This window comes from Condylostylus longicornis, unplaced genomic scaffold (assembly GCF_029603195.1).
Source record: "Condylostylus longicornis isolate FDR11 unplaced genomic scaffold, ASM2960319v2 ptg000028l, whole genome shotgun sequence".
NCBI lineage: Eukaryota > Metazoa > Arthropoda > Insecta > Diptera > Dolichopodidae > Condylostylus > Condylostylus longicornis.
Window position 1 is genome coordinate 6965427 of NW_026577997.1, and position 23942 is coordinate 6989368.

Below are 23942 nucleotides of genomic sequence, written 5' to 3' on the forward strand. Positions count from 1 at the left end.
TTAAAGTTCACACACATATGATTGAATGATAGCAATTAATTTAGCAATCAAACAGTTTGCAACTTTTGACAAACTGATTGCAATATTTATGTGAACACAAGCGATTTGAATTGATGCAATAGTGTAGTAGCTTAAATGGGCGCGCAACGAATACATACGGTTACATTTTTTGTTCCATTTTATATAAGAAAAATATCCTATAAAGTAAAATAGTTGTACACAAAAATTTTTTAGTTAATTTTTTTTTAATTTTTCCAATTTTCCATTAGTTTATCTTCACCTAAATTATAATATACAAGTACACAATTTTATCCTAGTGATCTAAAGTATGTGCACTTTACAAAATATATAAAAAAGATAAATTACAATTTTAATCTACACTTAAAGATCTAAAATTTCCTTGCATATTTTCAAATTGTGATTTTCTACTATTTGCTGGCCTCTTACTTTCATCAACAAACCAATATTTTGAATTAAAAATATAATCTGCATTCTCTTTAAATACTTTTAAATTTTCTCTTTTGATATCATCTATTGAACCTTTTGTACCATTAATTTCGATTGGCAAAATATCCCTTGGTATATAATCAAATAATTCATCATTATTTGTTTCATGAATCACAAACTAAAATTAATAGAAAAAACTTTTAGTTTGATTATTATTAACTCTCTTTCAATTTACTAATCATACTTGTATAATTAAGAATCAAACTTTAAATCAAACATTAAGTTTACCTTCTTATATGTTTTTTCTGTTATAAATGTTCTTGCCATTGTTACTATTCTACTAATAAATGTTGGGCAATTGATTATATTTGATCGTGGTATTTTAATAGATATTACATCTTCCATATATTTTGTTAGTACTCTAGCAGCAGAAAAATCAACACGTGTTAAATGTTGTAAAGTAAATTCTTTTAAATCCAATATAAGATAAACTCCATCTGGTGTCTTATCCATTGGAAAAACTCTTAAATGTGCATCAAGAACAGCTATAATAAATCGAACTTGTTCAGTATAGTTGTACTGTAAATTAGAAATGTGTAATATATATAGGAAACATATTATAAATCTTACATAAGTGACATCAGGACTTCGGATTCTAAAAATTGTGACAAGATGATTGTCAGGTGTTAAATCTGGTAGTAAAATAAGATCCCTGGAAAATATATAATATTGTGATATTGTAAAATTCTATTCAAAAAATCAAAGTAAAATTTCAACTTATAAATTTGTAGTAGTAATTTATATTGCCGAAAAACTTTCACTAGTTAAAGCACGATGCTCGCTTTCTGAACAATTCATAATGTATATAGGATGCTTCGCATAGGGAGGCAAATAATTTGAGGAATGATTCTTTGATCAATTTCCAGCAAAAAATTATATGGGTTGGTGTATGAGATGTGATATGCAGGTAAGTATACTGGTTTTCGAGTTACAGCCTGTCGAAAAAAAACAGGTTGCAGATTTTTCCTATTTATAAATAAATGCTTATAACTTTGGAACTATACGGCGTAGAGTAACCATCGCGAACTTGTTTCACAGATATTGATTTGAAAAAAATGAATCAATATTCAATTACAAACTACCGACCAAAATAAATGAACGCAATATTTAATTTCTAAAATTCTGTCTTACTTAACTAAATCTCTATCTTATGAATATTTTATGGAAAAATAATTCTTCCTTTGTTTTCTTTTCTTAGAATCCCGTATAATACTTACAAAATTTCATTTAATTTTTCAAATGCTTTTGAATTAACATCACGATTTCCAAATATTTGTGGATTATTTGTTCTAAATGTGTAATGTTTATCAATTAAAATTTTTGCTTCTTCAACATCACCATCACAAAATACTATAAATGATCTTAATGGGCTGTCCTCTTTGAATTTAATAGAATTAAAAATTAAAAATAAAATTAAATTTTATCTTATAAGTTTATTAAATATAAAATTTATTAATTAAATTAAATTACCAATGATTGGTAAATGTGGTTGAGTTTTTAGCCAATGTTTTAAAACAGGAATAGCTTCATAGTGATTCTTATATTTGACCATATTTTTGTTTTATTTTAAATATTAAGCGAAAATATAAAGCGAATTTCGAGTGTTATTTACAACTTGGCAGTTTAAATAAGAGTGTTTCAATATTTTAGAATTTATTTTTAATAAAATATTAGAAAATTAAATTGTTATCGTTAAAATTACTGTATAAAAAATTAAATTCTTATAAAACCGGTTTTTATCTTGTTGTACTTGAATAATAAAGCTTTGTTTTTTTTTAAACGTCATTAATTTATTAGTATTCTTAATGAATTTTCTAAACATATGTTGTATAGTGTGTGAGTATGTCTACATTCATGTGTGCAATTCATAATATATGTGAAGAGACAAGTGTAAAGTACTGTATACTATTAAGAATGTTCTATATTTATAGCGGAAGCTCATATATACATATATATGTATATTTTATTTATATTATTAATATATTCTTATTATAATTATTATTTACTAATTGTTTCTATTAGCATATTAATTTCGTAATTATTATTGTGTACAGATTTCTAAATATTTTTGAAGGTTTATCCTTTGAATTTAAGTTGAAGTTTTGTACTCTCATTGCTACACTCTTATCTTGACTTAGAAGAGTGTAGCATAGTTGACATAATATGCCATAATTATGACATAATGTGGGAGATGCATAAAACAAAGTATTTTGAAGTATTATTGTTGATCACTCCTATAGAGATCTTTTTGACATCAATATAACGAAATATTATAAAATGGACCTTCGAATTAATCTATTAAAATTTTATATGAGTAGACAGAGCTGGTAGCAGTTGTTTGTTTATTTGTACTTCTATCCGTATCATTTTTGTTGGCTAAAAACTTATTTCATATTTTTTGAATTTCGAAAAATAAATGCGTAAATGGGGGCGATCAAACATTTTGTTTGATTCTTTAGTTTTAGTGTTATTATCAAAAAACAAATTTTTAGAATTAGCTCAAATAATTTTGTGGATTATGAAAATAAAAGCTAACGAATGTAATATAAAAATAAATTGGAATCATACTTAGGTGTTTGAATTTTATACCCTTCTATACATTCTTCATAATGTTCTAGTGGTTTATATTCTAAGGTTTGAAATATACAACATGAATTTAAATGAATGATTATGAAATTTATTCGGTAATGTCACGTATATTTTATTTGTGCATATGTCAAATTTTTCGAATTTAAAAAAAAAAAAAATTTAAACTAACAATATTATTTATTTTAAATCCTGTAAATAAATTAGTGTGTGAATAAAAATTTTTAAAGTAAAATAAACTAAGAGTTGAGGTTTTTATAAAAATTTTTAAAAAAGTCTTAAGATTTTTAATCTTTGTAGATACGAATGATAATTTCACAACTGGTTTGTGCATAAAATTAGTATGTTAATTGTATAGGATAGAGTCAAAAGTTCACTGTATACGTATTTTTCAATAAAATTAATTGTATTTCAAACAAGTTTTAATATAAATTTGTCATATATTTTCATTATACGTACATATAATTATAGAAAGTTGACAATTTTTTTGAGAGAATGAACAAGTCGTTTTTAGAGTTGCCTTATATTTTTTTAAGAGAATTTAATATAACACACTATCTATAGCAATCACACAAAATTTTCGAATTATGGCATGATCATACAAGAATTATGAAAGATCTTACGGAAAATTTAAATCACATCATACAAAATTTCAGTATGAGTGTGGTATGAAATATGTTCGGGATTCACACTACTGTTAGTTTTATCATAATTTATTTGGGAAACAAAATAAAATTTATAAATTTTTTAAGTTGATTTTCATTTAAAAATTTAATATACTTTCAAAATATTATAATACAATATATAACATTGAATTCATTTGTTTTGTTACACTAGTATTAAATTGTTAATTAAATTGTTGCATCCAACAAACTTCAAAACTCAACGTGTAAAGGTACAAATGACAAATCAATATTTGTTCGTATTGCAAAAAATTACTGACATAAACTGGTTATATAAGACTGACATTGTGCAGTCGACCAAAATAAATTTATTCTTAAAATATTAATTTTTAATTTTTGTTACACGAACAATGTTATTTTGATCATTTATGATTCAAACATGTATGCAAGTATAATTAAAAGTACTCGTATTTATTTGTAAGTCATCAGAAATAATAGTATGATATTGTAAAAAAAAATTTATATAGAATAAATTGATTTTGTGTCAAGAATGCAATATTATTAACAAATATGGAATTTAAATGATTTTATTTTTGCGTATACAAAATTGCTCTTAAATAAAATAAAATTAAAGCTTTTAAATTATTAATTTTATGATTTTATTAAACTATATACAAAAGTGATAATATCAAAAATTTATGATTTTTCAGGTGAATGAAAAATTGATCGATTTTTTTGAAACAGTTTTTGAAATATACATTCTATAAGAGGTAGTTAGTCTTACGCTATATTAGTGTTTCAATTTTAATTTTAAATTAAATTAAGAGCTTTTATGTTAGGGTATGTAGTTTGACATAATAATGACGCAGTTGTCCGAAGAAATGGTAACAAAATAGCCTATTTGTGTTAGACAGAGCGCTGTCCGGGACCGGCTAGCCTTCTTAACTATGATGACTAATAATGACTACGATGACTAATAATTTTTATTATTTACTCATTTTTTATTAGTACTACGGAAAAAAATTATGACACTACGAAACTTTTTATAGCAATTTATAGGATCTTTAGTTTTCTCTTCATCAAAATTTATTATTTTCATAATATCACTGTCGCTATGCATAACTTTCTTCATATAAAACAAAAATTTGAAAACATATATCATTTTTATTGGCATTCTGTACAATATCGTAAAAGTATTAGCAAAATCGTTTATGACAGCTGTCACTACAATATTATAAAAGTGATTTTATACTGTAAAATTTAATATTTATTGAGAAGATTAACATTTTATTGCAGAAAATTATTTTTAACTTTGATAATATTGAAAATCCCTGAAATTTTAATTAATTTCTTAAAAATTATAAAACTTGAACATACTCACTTTTTGCTTACAATGCTATTTTAATTATTTTTAAATAAATTGTACAATATTTTTTCGCAATAGCCATGACTGTATAAACTTTATACTTTTTTTCTTTTGTGACACAAATTAAACATTTATTTTGTTTAATCAAATAGAAATAATATTGTATAGTGTTCAATAAGCATTTTAAATTAAAATAGTATAACAATTTGAATTGACTTTGTAAATTAACAAAAAAAAATTCCATATAGATAAGACTTAGAATTAGTTAGATTAAGTGCAAAAATTGAAAACGGATTACAATTTTTTTAAGAAAATTTTGAAAATTCATATATAATTTTAGAAATTGTATTAAAAGAAAAATGGCAAATGATTTTCAATTTAAAGAAGAACTTGCAATATTATTTAATTGGTTACAAAATCAACCACATCTTCCGATAATTGGTAAATATTATTTTTTGTTCTTGTAAATATTAATTGCTTTGGTGATAAATTTGAAAATTTATTTTAGAAACATTACCAATGAAAAATTTCTTAATTGCATGTAATGGTAATTTAGATTCAGCTAAATCTTTAATTATAAAACAATATGAAATGAGAAATTATTATAAAGCATTATTTATTGAAAGAGATCCTTCAAGTGATGCTTCACGAGATTTTTGGAATATAGCGTAAGTGTATTGTGTATCTGAAAATTTACTACTTTAATTTTTTACTGAAATTTTCTAAATTTTTATTTATTTTTTACAGTGATACTATACTTTTTCCTGGTCTAACATCTAATTGTGGTAAAGTAATTTTCATGAGACTTAGAGATTTTGATGTTTCAAAGGTTTGTATAATAATTTTGAAATACGAGACTATGATATCAAGGACTTAGAAAAATTCCTCAGAAAAAAATCGGGTGACTTAATTGATGATGGCCCTGGTGGTCACTAGGGGGTAGTTGCAAAACAGCACATTTATGCTGATTGGGTTGCGGCTGAGCTGTCACCTCGGTGAAGTTGACCAACCAGCTTATAGTGAAAAATTTCATTGGGAAATTCTTTAAAATATTGGTATATAAAAATTCATTTGAAGCAAGTTATTACCAACCGTATTGCATAGAATGAGGAAGCTCATTTGACGGTCTGGGTTTTTTAAATTGTGGATAGGATGTTTTCGTCAATTTTTGAGATAAGTTGGGATCTCAGACACTTTACTACGGGAAGATCTCATGTTTTTGACTGAAAATTATGGCTTATAAATTGGATAATTATTAATAGATTTGAAGATTTAAACTAAAAAAAATATTTTTGATTTTATTTTTGATTTAAAAATTTTTATTTTCAGTATAATTTCAATGACAGTATTAAAATGATTATAATGTTCTATGATGCATTATTATCAGTTCCGGATCCATCTGGTATTATACCAAAAGAATATATATGTATATGTGATATGACTGGTTATTCATTATCACATATATTAAAAGTTAGTATATTAACATTAAGAGCATTTATAAAATTTTATCAAGAAGGAATTTCAATAAAAATAAAAAATATTCATATTATTAATTGTTCGGATTTAATAAATAGAATAATGACAATTTTAACACCATTATTAAATGAACGTGTTAAAAAAATGGTAAGCTACATTAGTATATATACAATTAATACAAATTTAATCACCACATTTAATGATAAATTTTTTTTGAATTTTTAAGATTATATGCCATTCACCAAATACTGAAACAATATTTGATTATGTACCAAAAGAAATGTTTCCATCTGATTATAATGGTAATAGTAAATCAATTCAAGAATTAAAAGATGAATCATGGAATCAATTTGAAACAACATGGCCATATCTTATTGATCGAAAATATTGGGAAATTGATGAAAGTAAACGTATAGAGCCGAAATCAGAAAGTTGGTTTGGTTCATTTGTTAAAGATTTTTGGTAGGGGGCAATATTACACTTATTATAATATATAACCATGTAATATAAATAAGATTAAGAGTATAATTGCAAGACTTTATATGTATATGATTCGTTTGTTTTATTTTAGAGATAACTATATTAATTTTTGGTGAATTTTTTAATAAAATGTTGAATAATTGTAATTTTATTATTATAATTATAATTAAGTAAAAATTTTTAGCTATAAAAACATAAATATTTTAATTGTTGAAATAAATGAAGAAAATTTTTTGAAAATTATTATTATGATAGACCGTGTTTTTACTCTTAAAAGTGTAGATCGAGTAGATTCACGTTTAATTTTGTTTATAGAGAAAATATCAAAGTTTAAACGAAAATTGGAATATTTAATTGTTGTGTCCGATCAAATTTGGGATTAGTTTATCTATACCTATACGAGTATATAATCTTATTATAATATTAAAGCCTAGGCTAGAATTATGTACAGCCAATAACAGTCTAGTTATTATTATTTAAACATTAGAATATTTCTTATTCCCCACAGATTAACTTTTGTTATATTGGATATTCTATGAAGGCTCTAGACTCTATATGAAATTTTTAAAATTTTTAATTTTTATAATTTTATTGAGTTAGATATAATAAAAATCAAAATATTAGCCCAGTTCAAAATAAGTATTCATGCAATAAAAATTTATTTTTAAAAATAATTGTTAAAAGAAACAAAATTCCATTTAAAAAATTATTTTACACTACATATTTAGATTTAAAAGTATTTTAAACTAAATTCTAATTAATCTAAATTTAAATTTTGAAAATCTTTTTCAATTTTTGGTACAATTTTATCTTTATGTTTCCAATAATTTAAATCTATTAAATAATCACGATGTTTTATTAAATTTTCCCTTTGTTTTATTCTTAATAATTCTAATGATTCTCCAGTACCACCGAATTCAATTGGTAATAAATCTTTTGAAATATATTTAAATAATGTTTGTGAATTTGGTTGATGAAAATTGATCTAAAATTATATATAAAATTAATTAATTTTTTTTATTTTTTTTAATTTTCAATATTTTTATTTAGTATAGTTACCATTTTATTAATATGATCAGCCATAAATGGTCTTAATACAGCCATAATTTTATTTATATATGATGGACAATTAATTACATGAATTTGTGCAATTTTATATGCTGTTCCTTTTTCATAAAATTTCATAAAACCACGTAATGCTGATATAGAAATTTTTGATACATGTCTTAATGAAATATTTGCTGAATCAAATATTGATATAACACTATCAATTATTTGTGTTTCTGGTATTGTACGAAAGAGCATATCATATACCATAGCAACAGTTTTAACTGTTTCTGGATGATTATACTAAAATATAAGAGTAATAGAGAAAAAGAATTAAAAATATGTATATTTAGTTATGGAATTATTCATGATTTTTTATAATTATAATTTTTAAATACAAAGTTCATTTAGAATTTCTTAAAATAATTAACAATTTTATATAATGTTAAAGAAATTTGCATAAGTTGCAATTTATAAAACTGGTTTTCTAATTTTATTATAGTTATTTATAACAATATGCTTTTATTATACAATAATTATTTTTCATATTATATCAAAGATCAAGTTATTACAGTATAACAATATGAATGTTGAAAAAAAAAAGGTATTATAAAAAGAAGTAAACTTTGATCCTACATTTGTACTTAAATATTATTCGTACTAAATCTTAGTATGTATAATAAAAATTAAAATTAAACTTTGGTGCTATAATTTTTGTTATGATTGCTATGTTTTTTATTATAGCTTGTTGTCATACACTTATAAGTCTATTATGTGTTATAAATTAAATGTATGTAATATGATAATTAACATAACGTTCGCATTATGTTATAATTCAATAATGTAATTATATTTTTTTACCATTAAAATTAAAATTTACTTGTAAATTATAGATTGTGAATTTACAATGAATATATTTACTATATATTAGATCTGTACAATGAATATACTTACTTTATCTGGATCAGGATCAGAAATTCTTGATATTTGTATAATACTATTATCTGATGTCAATTTTGGTAAATATATAACATCTCTATAAATATTGAAAAAATTAAATTGATTGTTAATTTCAATATATACTAAATATAAAATTTAAAATAAATTTTTTTTCTCTAAACAGAATTCCTAGTTGTAGAGTTATTCAAGGTTATTTTTATAATGTTATAGATGACGATAATTTTTTTTCTCTTATAGGCACAATTTTCAGAACGATCTTTGATAAAAAATTGTAAGACTTAACGGTAGTCCATGAGACCATACTTAGTAATAAATTGTAATGGCTGTTTGGGGGTGCGAAAACTATATATTAATGTCAATTAGCCTCCACTATAAAATTTATTTGAATTTAATTGGAAATATTATTATTAGCATGCATTTTATTGCATTGAAATTTCTAGAGGCAATGTCTTCCCTTGCGGTATTGCAATGTGATACAGCATTGTTTGTAAATGTGATAATGTAATTGTTTGTAAATTTTAAAGGATATTAAAATTATGTAAAACTAAAGAGTATACGATTAAGCTACATATATGTCAGGAATAAAGTGATGTGTTTGAATAACTCTCTCCGCTCTCTAATAGACATAATTTGAAAGCGATTTCAGTGTGGAGTAGCAGCTAAAATGTGCGGAAAACGGTCTCGGCATTTGACATTTTCGAATAAATTTTCGAAGGTAACGGAAAAGTGTGTCCGTATGGCTAATATTTACATAATGGTTTTTTTGAATATTAAAAATAATATTAGACCGTATTGTAACATATTTTTCGGAATTCGAAAAAAATAAATTAGCGGCAAATCATGTAAAAATTTCTCAATTATAAATGATCATTTAACAAAGTTAATCATGAATTCATACACTCACAAACGCACATTTATACTATCAATTTACTAATTTACTTTAAAATTAATTTTCGATAAACTTACGATGCTCTTAAACTATTTTGTGATTCCTTTGAAGTAGGATCCCTTTCAATAAACAAATTTGAATAACTGTTCCGTATCGAATAATGTAATTCAATTAATTTTTGTATTTCTTGTATATTACCATTACAAACATTTATAAAATGTTTTAGAACAAGAGTATCTAAAATTAAAAAACAAAAGAAAAAGAAAAATTAAATAATTTATAAATATTTTTATTTGTATGTTTGCTGTTTACCAATTTTTGGTAAAGTATCATGTTCCGAGACCCATTTTTGTATTGGAATCAAAGTCTCATCAATTTTATCGTATACCATAATTAATTTTTTTTTTTTGAATTCGACTTTTACGTTAAAAAAATAAAAATATCTTATCAAGAGCACGTTTAAAAAAGAACTGAATAAAAAGTTTATAATTAAACACGAAATGTGCTTTAATGTTAGAAAATGTTAGAAAATGTGATTATAAAATAAAGGAAGTTGAAACGATTCTCTTTGTGTAAAGAAAATGTATAATATATATTTACGTTTATTATTCTTTCTTCTTGATGTTATTAGCAACCTTGAATTAGTTTTCTCTTTTAATATAATTTTGTACCTATGAAGAAAAGATCTAATAAAATGGTAAATAAGTAGTAAGTAAAATAATTACTTTGATTCAAAATTACGTTATAATACGGTATTAATACACAATTAAGCTTTCAAACTGGAGATAATTAATAAATTTTATTCAGTAAAAAAGTATTTGACTTTGCAATTTTGAAGTTACGGTATCGAAATATGTAATATTATATTACGGTATTATAAAATATTTTACGATCATGAGTATTATTTATTAAATTTTTAAAAATTTGTAAAATTACCATATTTTCGTACGATATTTTTGTAGAATACGATCAAAGATGTGCAGCAACAGGGAGGTGACATTTATAACATAGATACTTTATTATGGCATACATGTGTATTCACAACTGCTGCTGAGTAGAATTGACCTCAGGAAGAGTCATTTTATTCATTATAAAATATGTTTCCGATGGTGATTAAAGTGGCTGCTGTTATGAATTTTATCCAGCAGTTCCTTTAAATTTTTAGGCGGCGCTATTTCAATTTATTTTAATTTTTAAAATTAAAATAATTTTATATATAATAAAAAAAAACTTGTACTCATATTATAAAATAGATAGTTTAAAAATGCATATCTATTTTCAGGGGTGCAATAAACATGTACATAAATTTTTATACGAATAGAAAATATTAAAACTTAATTAGAAAAGTGAATTAAAATTTACGATTAATCAAATGCAAGTAATTGCATTATTATAAATATTATTCTATATATATGTATATGTATGTATATGTATAAATAAGAAATAAGAAGTGAACTAGTATAAAAAGGGACAAGTTGATTTGCAATTAGAATTTTAAAAATGCACAATGTGTATGTATTAGTACCTGATTTAAACTGAAAAAGTGGGGTGAAAATGACGATTAAAAAATATAGTGCAGTTTATATGAAATTGTTTGTGAATTTTACTTATTATTTTATTACGAGTATGGTAAAAATTTAATGCAATATTATTAAAATTAAAACATTAATGAATGATTTATAGTGTTTGAAATAAAAAAATACATCTTTTTAATTTACGATCTCTTACGATATTACGATAAAATTTACGATAAAATTTACGATATGAGTACATTTCACTGGAATTCATAAATTATATTTCGGTTATTCTCATTTCATTAAAAATTTCAAATAAACGTTTAAATTTTCTCATAATATTTCCAAATATACTGTACTGTAAAATATACTGAATAAATTATGGTAAGAAATTGAACTTAATACAATTCCTAAAAATAAAATTTAAATTTAAGATTTTAGTAAATAAAAAACTATTCAAATTTTTTTTTATATTTTGTATAACACTTTTATTATAAAAATTATATAACATTTAGTATATATTAATAAAATAAAATTTTAAACCTTGAACTTTGTTTTAGGTATAATATTTCAAAAATTTCCAAAATCTCTTTTCCTTCTTAATTTATTTATGAAAATTAATATTTAAAATATTTTGTTATATTTTTTTTTATAATAGATTTATTAATCAACATTTAAAGTTTTAAAATTTCCTTCCAATTCTAATGGTTTTGGTTGATTTGCTGGCCGTTTTCTTTCATCTGTTACCCAATATTTTTTGTCCATTAAATAATCTCTATATACAAATGGTATGATTTAGAAATAATATTAAATTATGAATCAAAAGAAATTTATATAAATGAAAAATTAGAAAAACGGCAAAATTTTTAAAAGGATATTTTAACACTCTGGTGAGAAATTAATATTTTATTTAAGAAACCAGAAATGAAAAAAACAATGGGAATGTGAAATTCTTTTTGTATGAAAAACAGAAGTAAATTTGTTATACATGCTAGCTTATATACAAACTTTAATACTATACCTAATGAACACAATATTATGTGTATAAAAATAACCTTTTCACATAATATACAAACCTATTATCTAATAGAATTTTATGTATTTCTTTTTTAATTTCAGGAACGTCAGCATTTCCACCATATTGTTTTGGTAGCAAATGTTTCTCTTTCACAATATAATTGTTAAATGTATCACTGTCGGGTTGATGAAATTTTATCTTGGAAAAAAACAAAAATAAAGACTGAGTGATAAAATAAGATTGAGATTATTTAATAAAATGGACATGATATAGCAACGAGATTGCAGTGCAATAACAGCAAGAAAATCTTTAATAACATATAGAAATATTGTTGAAAATCTTGTCGCTTCTGGCGACACTACGGATTTTTTTTTAATAATATTTAGAATTTAATTTTTTGAAAGTGTTAACACTATTTGTACGTGTTTCGAAATGTACAAATTGCAATGAAACCAATTCAATAATAATGTCGATATACGAAAAATTTTCAGAAATTGAAATTTAATTTAATTTTAAATTGATTTAGAAATTTGATATATTTCATTTAATGTAGCGTGTAATTCCTCGTATAACAACACAATATTGAGATTGAGACTGAAAATTTCAGTCGTTGCATATGAATTGTCGCAATATGAGAAAAGTTTTCTGTGAAATTAAAAATGTACAAACTTTGTTTTAAAAGTATGTTCATTTATGAAAAATAAAAGTTAGAACATTTAAGAAAGAAGCAAAACCGACAAGAAATTCTAATCTGATTTGAGCTGAACTTGTTTCTAAGAAAATTCGGATGTATGTAACGAGAATCGTGTAATTCCCGATGTATATATAAGCAGGTATAATTGTAAATGTTATTAGAAATATGTTCTACTTCAAACAGAAAAAGAATTGCTGTCGTTGTGGGAAGAAAATGTCGCTTAAAAATTTAATATGATTAAAAATTAAATTATACTTACCAAATCAAATAATTCTTTTGATAAAAATGGTTTTATTAATGCAATTATTTTATCTAAAAATGTTGGTGTATTTAATACATGTATATCACGTATTTTAACTGATGCTGCATCTTGATTAAATTTAATAAAAACTCGTATATGATTTAATGTTAATTTTGTAATATGTTTCAATGTTAATCCTTTAGCATCAAATAATACAAATTCACCTTTTGCAATACCATCAGGATCTTTTGTATTCATTCTTGCATCAAATAACATAACAAAAAGTTTTAAAGCATCTTGTGCATTAAACTATATACATATATAAAATATTGTGTATATAATTAAAAAATAATTGTTATAATAAAAAAATTTTCATATATACCTTATCTGGATCACAATCATTTAAACGTAATAACGTAATTTTCCAACCTTCTGATGTTAATCCTGGTAACAAAATTATATCTCTAAAATGAAAAAGTATTACAGTTTATACTATCGAACATGTTCGATTATACTTTCGAACATTGTTTGATTCGATTAATGGGAATTCTTATTTCCAATTAATTAAAGTCACTTAAACTTTGTTTTTTAAAATAGCTACTTACAATATATTATACATATTTTGTATAGCTTTTGAATTTGGATCTCTTTGTAAATAAAATTCTGACCAATTATTTCTCATACAATATTGTAAATCAATAACATTTTTAACAATTTCCAAATCACCATCAGCTGAATTTATAAATTGTTCAAGAACACAATCCTCTATAATAATAAAATAATTTTTTTATTTTATAAATAAATTTTTATTATAAAAAAGTTTTTATTATAAAAAAATTTGATTTTACGTACTTATAATTGGCAAATGAGGTTGTGTGACTAACCAACTTTTAAGATTTTCTAATGCTACATTATAATCAGTGTATTTAACCATTATGCTCTTTTTTTTGAAAATGTTGGGGACTCTGTTGTTGATTATACAAAATCTAAATTAAAACTGATTAAAATAAAATTTGGTTTTTACTTACCTTACCAAAAATTCATTCATATTTTTTATGAGATTTTTAAAAGAGCATCCCAGTCAAAGGTTAATTACAGTCAAGATGTTAAATTAAGTATATTCAAAAATTTTTTAATTTTTTAATTCTATTAGGAATTACTCAAAAATATGACAAAATTTTTGAAATAAATCTTAAAATTTGTTTGAACTTGTTATTTTTTATATCTAAGCACACTTTCTAGTTAATTAAGTTTTACAAAATTAGTTGGACTATTGTTGTGTTATAAAGTTTGTTATACTATAATGTTATGTTGTGACTAAAAAAGGTATATGGACGTATTTCTGACGAATGAATTCAAGCAATTTATTAATTCACTTCACTTTTGTGTTAAAAGAAGTTTTTCGAGTAGTTGTTCGAGCAGTGTTTCGTGCAGATATTCGAACAGTTCTACGAGCAGTATTTCGAGCAGCCCTTCTTGCGCGTGCTATAGAAATGTTCATCAATAAGTTTTGTGTGATATATTTTTCTGGCTGCTTAGAAATTGTGCAGTGAACATAAATAATCTGAGAAAATTTTCGAGGGACAACACGAAATTGTGAATATAATTGGATTGGATATATACAATTTGAAAAAAAAAAGTTGGAATGATTAGCGCTTAGATGCTTTGGAGTACTAACTAACTAATATGCAAAATTTCAATTAAACTGTCGTTTAATTATTATTGTAAGTGGTCCAATGTAAGCTAAGCGAGCTTCTGCTACTTATATCAAAAATATTAAGAGTTCTTTTTTAGATTCAGAAAATTTTCTGCAAACATTTGCTTTCCTTGATTAATTTGATTTAAATGGAAGCGATTTAGGTATGCCTTATTTTATTTCTTCGAATTATTTTAAGTTTATTTTAATAAATTTAAATACAATTTACATAATTATAAATACAAAATATTTAGATTCTTTATAAAAAAAATTTTAAATTTTCATATTATTATTTAATCTATATTTAATTTTTTAAAATTTCCTTCCATTTGATCTGGTAATAGTTTATTGGCTGGTTTTTTATTAATATCAACTTCCCAATATTCTGGATCCATTATGTAATCTCTAAAAATTTAATTTTTATAGTAAATTAGTGAAGTTTTCATTTTAGTTTTTTTTTATATATGTAGCAATACAAGAGGAGAAGACGGACAGAAGAAGAAGAATAATGTTTGTATGCTTGTTTGTACGCATACAGTGAAATACGACTCTAGAGGTATTCTTATTTTAACTAAACCCAGATTAAAATAAGATCTAATTTTCATGCTAGTAGCAATTGATAATTCACAAAGAATTTGTGGTGTGACGCTGATCATTATAATATTTTGTGAAAATATTTGAATAGTACATGATAATGGAAGAATCTTTGTGGAATCTATAATGTGAATATTAATATTTCTATAAAATTACCTTTTTTCCTCTAAAATTTTATATAATTTTTCTTTTATTTCAATTGCTGGTCCAGCATTACCATCATATTCTGTTGGTAATAAATCTTTTGGAACAAATTCATAGAATTTATCCATTTCTGTTGGTAAATGAAATTTAAGCTAAAAATTACAAAAAAAAAACAAAAATTAGAATTAATAAAATAAAATGTTTTTAATATTTTTTAAATCATCCAGCTGTATTAAATATATGTAGTCATTTTAACAAAAACTTCATTGTAAATGTGTGAGGTATGAATTGCCACTATAAATTAATTTGTTCACATAGTTCATGTAGTTCACATAGCCTAGTGCAGTTAAATAGTATATGCGATATTCAAGTCTTAAACTAAATTAAAGAAAAGGATTGCATATTTATAGGAATATGCAATCGAAGAGGATTGCATATTTATAGGAGAGCAATTTTATAAACTAGTACAAAATTTTCGTAGCAATTTATATTTTTTTCTATTATGCCAAATAAATGCTAATTTGTAAATAAACGCTGATTGTACTTGTCTAATTCCTGAATCCTTAAAAAACTTTAAGAATTTTCATTGTTTTCAAAATTTATATGTATACTACTACTCGTATGTAATTAGAGTCACCAAGTTTTAAAATTTTTAGTAAAAACCATAAAATATTTAAAGTTGGTATAGAAATTTTTAATATCAAAATGTTATACAAAATTATTTACATAGATTCTTAAATTGATTTTATAAACTTCTTAATTGAATAACAAAAACTCATTATGAATGAAAATTAACGAGCAAGGGATTTCTTATGCAGTAATAAATTAAAAAATGCATTAAATTTTGTTTAAATTTGAGGAAGTATAAAAGAAAATCAACAAATGATTAATGACTTATAATGAAAACTATTGAGAAAATTGTGCTAATAATAACTAGTGTAATCTTACTTAAAAGCGAAAATAAATTTTAATTACACTTTACTTAAATTCGGAGCGCTTGAATGATTTCATCCCAAAGTTCTTAATTTTTTTTTGAAACTTGAATTTAGAAATTTTAAAGTTTAAACTATATAAGTTAAGAGACTACAAATGCATTGTATAAAGTAATAAAATAAATTATGTATAATAAACTCATGAAATAAAATAATTTCGAATAATTATGGCAAATAATTACAGGATACTAATTAAAAACCACTACCTATATGTATATGAATTTTAATTGAGCCATTTAAAATTTAGAAAGTTTCTTAACAGATTAATTTTCTAACTACATATATATCTAAGTTAGAATCAAAAATTATTTCAAAAAGTCTATAAATAAGAGCTTCTACTTATAATGATTTTATATTTCAACTGAATAGAGAAATTCATATGTGAGCTGAGTATGATTTAAAAGCCGTGTTAGTGTTGGAATTTTCTCATGTATGCACCCAATATATTAAAATTACATACAGTACAAAATATTATAATAAAATTTCAATATTATTTAAACTTACCCTTTCAAATAATTTCTTTCGGATTAAAGGTTTTATTAAAACCAACAATTTGTCTAATGACGGCTGACAATTAATAATTTGTATACTACGTATTTTAAATGTTATAACTTTTTCAAAGAAACTTATTGAATTTGCAAGTAATGCTATATTTAATTTTGTTAAATGTTTTAATGTTAATCCTGTCATATCAAATACCATTATTTCACCATTTGAAAAACCATTATCATCTAGGCATGAATTTTGTAAATCAAAAAATATAAAAATTGATTTAATCCATGCTTCGAAATTAAACTAAAATTTGAAAAAAAAAAAATATAAAATTAAATTTTAATAGACGCAATATCAAATAATTTTTACCTTATCCAAATCGTTATCAATAAATCTAACCATATAAACAACATATCCTTCTTCAGTCCGTTTTGGTAGCGGCAAAAATTCACTGAAAAAAAAAAAAATTTTTAAATTTTTAAACCAAATTCTTTTCAAAAGACGAATTTATTCAAGCCAGAATAAAGTATTTGAGCCGAGAAATATTTTTCTCCACAATTTTGGAACTAAATAAGGTACATAGACCCATTTTTGTAAGCATAAAACTCTAAGAAATTAAAAATTTGGATCAGTTTTTAGAAATTTTTAGAAAATTACCGAACTTAGCTTAAAAACAAATTATTATAGTATAGCAAATTAATGCTAAAATTTACTTTGTTAAGACAAAATAATTGTGATAAATAAATTAAATTTTCAGTGAATGCAGGTTAAACTATGGAGAATTTGTATTTTTTAATGGACTCAAAGAAAACGGACGCCCGCCAGTACATAATTTTTAGCCTAAAATTGTAAGCAATAATTTAATATTAATTCAGGAAGTTCAGGGACATTTAAATCTATGTGTATATTTCTAAAAGTGAAATTTCATAAGAACCATAACTCATAAAACACCTTGCCTCTGTAAAACAACTAAATATTATAAATTTTCATATTAAATCCTAGTTAAAAGGTGTTTGTGTAGTTTAATCATTAATCGATATGAAGGCGGTATATTGTTAATATCTAAAGTGTATAATTATTAAACAAAAAAAATTAACAACTAAATTAAATTGTGCGGAAGTTTTCAACAATTAACAAGTGTTATTCAATATTAATAATCTATAATCATTGTTTGCAAATTAATATTTTCAAAATGCCATTCAATAAATATCAAAAAAAAAAAAACTTTGATTTCTCATATAGATAGAAGGTTAACATCTTTTCTGAGTAAAATTTTTGCAAATAATATTAAAAAACCAATTTATACAAAATTGTAAAATTTTGAATAAAAATCATGTCAACATAGTTATGTAATGTGTGATTGACACTATGCTAATAATTTTGAAATGTAGTTGACATAATAATTGTGTTAAAAAATTTCGATCATTTACCAATCACATACTGCTTGTCTAACAAAATATGTACACAGAAATTATTTTTCTCAGTGTACAATTTATTTCATTCATTAACAAAACACCATACTAAAGCTATAATATTAATTCAAGTGTTTATAATTATAATTTAAAATATTTAATAATTTCCTTACATTGTTTCTTTGATTAACATTTGAGATTCATCCATTGGATCACGATATAAAAATATTTCTGGATTTGCAGCTCTCATTGTATAATGAAGATCAATTAATTTTTTTGCTCTTTCAGTATCACCATTACATTTTATAATGAAACGTTTCAAAACCAGTGTGTCTGTTATGGAGAGAAAAAAAAATACCAAAAATAAAACAAAATAAAATTCATTCAAATGTTCTAAAAATAATGAAAATTTAAATTTCGTTTTTACCAATTTTGGGTAAATGAGGTTGTGTTAAAATCCAATTTTCCAAAATATTTCTAGCAGCTTCATAATCTGAGTATTTAACCATTATTTTTGTTTTTTTAAATATATTTTTATTAAATTACAAAATTATTATTGCAAAATTTTTAATATGATAAAGAATTCCAAACAAAACTAAAAAAATTAATAATTATTAAAAAATATGCGACTAAACACAGGAAGGAAAACCATATAACTGAAAATTTAATTTTAATTGAAAATTCTTAATAGCAGCGCATAATATTTAACTCTGATGTAAAATACAAAAAAAAAAACAAAAGTTTCCCCCTTAATTACTGGTTTCAATTCAGTTTTTATGGACAATATTTATAAAAAAAAATAAATTGTAAAAAATAAAAAAAAAATTGTATTAGAAAAATGAGAAAAAGAATTGAAATAAAAATATTGGAAAATATCGTTATTCGGCATTACTGGGAGGGGTTTCGAATTATTTGACTAACTCTAAATATAGATTTTGGATAATTTGGCGGGAAAGGAGGTAAGAAAATAATTTATTTGGTCCTCCTACAGGAAAAAAGGGTAAGAAGGATAATTACGACCAGCAATAGTTTATCAAGATGTAATAATATCTAAGAACGAATACATAGTTCAGGAAATTTGGCATAGAAACCAATGTGAAAGTTATAAAAATATCACCGCGGCCAAACTGAACTTCCTCTTTTAAGATTCGTTTATTCAATAAACCGTACCCAATTAGAAAGTTTGTTATTAGACGGACTATTTTTCTCCTTATGTTTAGTAGCATTGAAGAAAGTTTCTTTGCATAGCGTTAAAAAAAATTGGCAGCATAGCAAACAAGCAACATCAGACGACTCTAGCAAATCTTTTACTAGCATTATTATAAATTCGACCAAATAGCCATCTCTTAATAGTGCGTGAGCGGCTTTGTTGGAATCACTTGACTGTGATATGGTCCTCCTAAAACAAATCGAACTATTCTTATGCTTATTCTAATAAGCGACAGAAAATTTAAATTAAAATTTTCTTATTCCCTTATGGATGTTAGTTCAGTTTTTAAATTCACTTGCTTTTATCAATATAAATTCGGGCAGGCATATTTATAAAAACAAGAAAAACAAAAACAAATTTTACATATTGTAAAAATCTTATTCTATACTAGATTATCAAGTAAGTATAAGTATAATTTTGTGATTTAAAGGTGAGCTTTCAAAATTTTCCTATGGTTAATTTCGAAAATTAAATCGAGATCATTTCGAAATTAAATGTTATATAGAAAATGTCTAATTCAACCGACGCTAATTTTTTTTTATTTTTTTTTTATTAAAACCACAAAAAAAATTTCTAGTGAATAATTAAAAAATTAGTGATTTGAAATAAATAAGCCGTGAACGTAAAAATTAAAAAACCAAAAATTTTTTCTTGTTTCATGAATTTTGTTAAATTTAAATTAAAATTTTTGATTTATTAAAGGTGCAATAAAATTGTTGGGTAATATGAAATAATTTTTTTTTGGTTCATAATCGTTGCTTTTAGTATGCAGTGCGCTCAATTTGAGATTGATTTTTAGTGCTAGTGTTACTTATAATGATTAGGGATTGTACATTTTAATAGCTGCAGTTAAGCCGAATAGATGTTGTTTGATTGATGGATGGATAACGAATATCTTTTGTGTATTGCAGCGAAATTTGAATATAGTCAGGATATTTAATTTGTGAGTCCGCTTTGCAATTAACCCTGGAATGCTATATTCACTGATGTTGTTTAATAAATCACCTGTTACTATTGCTTATGTAATATTGCTTATGTAATTTTAATTACCTTTTATGTTTTCTGTTATCTACCGTTATTAAAATTATATTGTATAACAAGAAACTTTCCTACAGACAAGTGGTGTTCTTATTGTTTTTGATTATTAGTTAAGTTCAATAGTACTTGTATTAGATTGCACTAAACTGTTCGGTAATTAAATGAATTTTTAAATAATATGCTTGGAAATTAAATAATTAATTTAGATATTTTTGTTTTTTTTTTTTCAATTCTCTGAGTATTACACTTATTCACTTACAACATTTTGAAATTTTTTCGATACGATTGAATTGATATCATTTTCTTTTATAATTTTTATTATAAACAAAGCAGTAAGAAGTGTTGCAAAATTAAAATATTAATATCACAATTAGCTTTTAGACTTATAAAATATTTTCAATCCGGTCGTCTAAGTATTTGTTCACGAAACTTATGTCGTGTAAGACAGAATGCTGCAATATTGTAGGTGGCTTTCTTTATAAAAATAAAAATTTTTTTCTGATTCCGCGTAAACTCGTTTTACGAAGGAAGCCTGCAATTTCCCGTCATAACACCGATTAAGATTCTTGTCTGATTCTTGCCCAAACGTTTAATCTTATCAATCGCCGTAGCTATACTGAGGTATGTAACCATAGGTTCGTACCCCAGTGCAGTTATATACTAATCACAAACAAAAAAAAATTGGTTTGTGATTTAAATACGGTTGCACTTGTCCCCATACAGATCTCTGACCAATTCGTGTAATAGACGATGGCGTGTGACTCAATTGCGAAAATCCAGTCCCTAAAAATGACTTTCGGTAAGTTATTTTGTTGTATCAACCAGACCATTGGTGCAGTGGTTATGGCACCGGTCCTTTAACCGAAGGGTCTCGGATTCAAACCCCGGTCAGGTCTTGAACAATTTACTCGAATTCGAAAACTTAAAGCAAAAAAGAAAGAACTAGCATAATTTACATTAAGTTCATTACATTAAGCAGTCGAATTTGATCTTTGCTTCGGACGAATAAACCTTAATACAGATCTACTGTGAAATGTGCTATTTTAATAACCGTTATAATTTCCACTTATTGTTTTTTCTTTGCTTGTAAACGCATTTAAATTGTTGAAAACTTTAATAGAGAAAACAACGAAAAATTCATCATAAAAAAGCTTACCATCGTAAAATAAAACTTGATCGTTAAGCATATGTTCTAATAAACCAACTACTGCGTATTTAATTAGTAACTAACTTTATTTTCTTTTATTAATATTAGTAAAAGCCACTAAAACCACATTCGACTAAAATTATTTTATTAATTTTTTTTTTTTCGAAAACAACTTTTGTTTTTTAACATCTTTTGAAAAAAAAAATGTGCATTTTTAGAACGTCGTCATGGTTAGCAGCATTTTAAATAAAAACAAAAACAATAAAATTAATCAAAAATATTTTTAAGTACTGCTGTTGATTCGCGCGCGCAAAAAAATTAAAATAGACGAAAAAATTGTAGTGATTTTAATTTTTTTTTTCATATTTTTTCTCACATTATTTTCTTGCAATACAAAGGTTATTGATCCATGCAAACCATATTTTATAATTTTTTAATATTAAAGTTTTCCCGATTAAATATTGGGGAAAAATTTTGATTTTCTTTGTTTGTTGTAGCAGGGTGATAAGAGAAGGGTGATAAAATGTAAAAGTAATTGAAGTTTACAAAAGAAGAAAAACTATTGAAGCGTTTCTAAAGAAATAATTTTGTGTTTTCGTGCTTGCTTTTTATGCTTTCGAATAAATTTGTGTAAAATTAATGACCTTTGTATCAAAGTAGTGAAATTAATTTATTTTTAACGTTACATTGCATTTTTTTTGTAATTTTATTATTATTTTAAAATAATTATAATTATATATTTTAATGACGTCATATCATACTGTAAAAAATTTTATTAAGTCGGTTGTCCCGACTACGGGTACTTGATACCCATTTATATTAAGTTAAGCAACGCCTATGGGAAACTTTTCCTTTTTCAAGTTATTTAATTTCAAAATTGGTCTTCCTGAAAAATTTGGTCTATACTTAAATTGTTCTTTATAATGCACGAAATATAACAGGTGCCGACCCTATTTAAACCTGGATTGACGCTTTTTTTTTAATTTATAAAGTATTTGAATTTTTGTTTACCCTGCTTCGGGAGGATTGTCAAGGTGTTTCCTGAATCGGGAACACCTTGTGTGTTGTCAATTTGTGTTAATTTCAAAAATACTATAATTAAATTTGATTTAATTTTTAATTAAAAAATCATTTTATTCAATTATTCAGTAGTGTAATAAAATTATTCCTGACTCCTAATTTGTATACATTGATGTATTTAAGTGTCTAATTCGTTTCTGTAATTCAATTGCTCTTTCATATTATTGAAATTATTAAGAAAGCTATTTTTATTCGTAACGCCAGAAGAATACTGCCGGATTTAAAAAAAATTATTGAAATTAATTTTTGCATTGAAATTTTTTAAAGGAGTTATAGATTTCTTGTTATCCTTAAATGAATGACTTTTGATAACAGCCAGGGGTAGTGGGCGGTGGACGATGAACGATTTAGAAAAAAAATTTATATGAGATAAAAAATTGAATTTGCTTTAAAAGTGTGAATTTAATGTTAAAAATATCTGATTACCGCCGCATTTCAAGTTTAAACAGTGTTGTTCCAGGGGTGTAAAAAATATTTATTTTAATGTAAGTATAAATACAAATCGCCATTTGTTATGGGAAATAGATCGTTAATTAAAAACCATTTTAAACTATGTTAATTTAATTATGGGTTAAAGGATAAAGTTATAAACAAATTAGTCCTATATGGCGCGATTATAATAAATATATTTATATAAATAATTATGTATATAGAGCTGTAGTAATTTTGGTATTTAGATGCTTCTTGGGGATGATTATTTAATTATATACATGAGAATAATCAATAATTGTTTAAT

General features: G+C 23.9%; 4 protein-coding genes across 4 annotated transcripts; 1 reads left to right on the forward strand and 3 right to left on the reverse strand.

Annotated features, from left to right (window-relative positions):
- Positions 1–226: 226 nt before the first annotated feature.
- On the reverse strand, positions 227–2144 carry LOC129607737 (uncharacterized). Its single transcript, XM_055518911.1, has 5 exons — positions 1978–2144; positions 1725–1884; positions 1078–1159; positions 736–1026; positions 227–625 (listed from the first exon to the last, which is right to left on the reverse strand). The coding sequence occupies exons 1-5, from the start codon at positions 2057–2059 to the stop codon at positions 371–373; spliced, it is 870 nt and encodes a 289-aa protein (XP_055374886.1). The 5' UTR covers positions 2060–2144; the 3' UTR covers positions 227–370.
- Positions 2145–2301: 157 nt separating this feature from the next.
- On the forward strand, positions 2302–7363 carry LOC129607731 (alpha-tocopherol transfer protein-like). The gene is made up of 6 exons (XM_055518900.1): positions 2302–2343; positions 5423–5523; positions 5591–5750; positions 5830–5911; positions 6412–6705; positions 6785–7363. Exons 1-6 carry the CDS (start codon positions 2330–2332, stop codon positions 7022–7024), a joined length of 891 nt encoding a protein of 296 aa, XP_055374875.1. The 5' UTR covers positions 2302–2329; the 3' UTR covers positions 7025–7363.
- Positions 7364–7689: 326 nt separating this feature from the next.
- LOC129607742 (clavesin-2-like) lies at positions 7690–10412 on the reverse strand. The gene is made up of 5 exons (XM_055518916.1): positions 10247–10412; positions 10012–10171; positions 9040–9121; positions 8098–8388; positions 7690–8023 (listed from the first exon to the last, which is right to left on the reverse strand). The coding sequence occupies exons 1-5, from the start codon at positions 10323–10325 to the stop codon at positions 7796–7798; spliced, it is 840 nt and encodes a 279-aa protein (XP_055374891.1). The 5' UTR covers positions 10326–10412; the 3' UTR covers positions 7690–7795.
- A 4873-nt stretch (positions 10413–15285) lies between these two features.
- Positions 15286–19374, reverse strand: LOC129607744 (alpha-tocopherol transfer protein-like). Its single transcript, XM_055518919.1, has 6 exons — positions 19159–19374; positions 18905–19064; positions 17689–17770; positions 17332–17622; positions 15848–15987; positions 15286–15502 (listed from the first exon to the last, which is right to left on the reverse strand). Exons 1-6 carry the CDS (start codon positions 19238–19240, stop codon positions 15391–15393), a joined length of 867 nt encoding a protein of 288 aa, XP_055374894.1. The 5' UTR covers positions 19241–19374; the 3' UTR covers positions 15286–15390.
- Positions 19375–23942: the final 4568 nt, after the last annotated feature.

Excerpts from the sequence above, each read along its gene's own strand:
- LOC129607731 (XM_055518900.1), top strand. Across the intron at positions 5,524-5,590 it reads ACCACATCTTCCGATAATTG|AAACATTACCAATGAAAAAT; the intron begins GTAAATATTATT and ends AATTTATTTTAG. Across the intron at positions 5,751-5,829 it reads CGAGATTTTTGGAATATAGC|TGATACTATACTTTTTCCTG; the intron begins GTAAGTGTATTG and ends TATTTTTTACAG.
- LOC129607737 (XM_055518911.1), bottom strand. The coding sequence starts at position 2,059 with ATGGTCAAATATAAGAATCACTATGAAGCTATTCCTGTTTTAAAACAT. Across the intron at positions 1,885-1,977 it reads ACCACATTTACCAATCATTG|AGGACAGCCCATTAAGATCA; the intron begins GTAATTTAATTT and ends TTAAATTCAAAG. Across the intron at positions 626-735 it reads CAGAAAAAACATATAAGAAG|TTTGTGATTCATGAAACAAA; the intron begins GTAAACTTAATG and ends TATTAATTTTAG.
- LOC129607742 (XM_055518916.1), bottom strand. The coding sequence starts at position 10,325 with ATGGTATACGATAAAATTGATGAGACTTTGATTCCAATACAAAAATGG. Across the intron at positions 9,122-10,011 it reads CAAAATAGTTTAAGAGCATC|AGATGTTATATATTTACCAA; the intron begins GTAAGTTTATCG and ends CAATATTTATAG. Across the intron at positions 8,389-9,039 it reads CTGATCCTGATCCAGATAAA|TATAATCATCCAGAAACAGT; the intron begins GTAAGTATATTC and ends CTTATATTTTAG.
- LOC129607744 (XM_055518919.1), bottom strand. The coding sequence starts at position 19,240 with ATGGTTAAATACTCAGATTATGAAGCTGCTAGAAATATTTTGGAAAAT. Across the intron at positions 17,771-18,904 it reads ATGTTAATCAAAGAAACAAT|TGAATTTTTGCCGCTACCAA; the intron begins GTAAGGAAATTA and ends TTTTTTTTTCAG. Across the intron at positions 17,623-17,688 it reads TTGATAACGATTTGGATAAG|TTTAATTTCGAAGCATGGAT; the intron begins GTAAAAATTATT and ends TTCAAATTTTAG.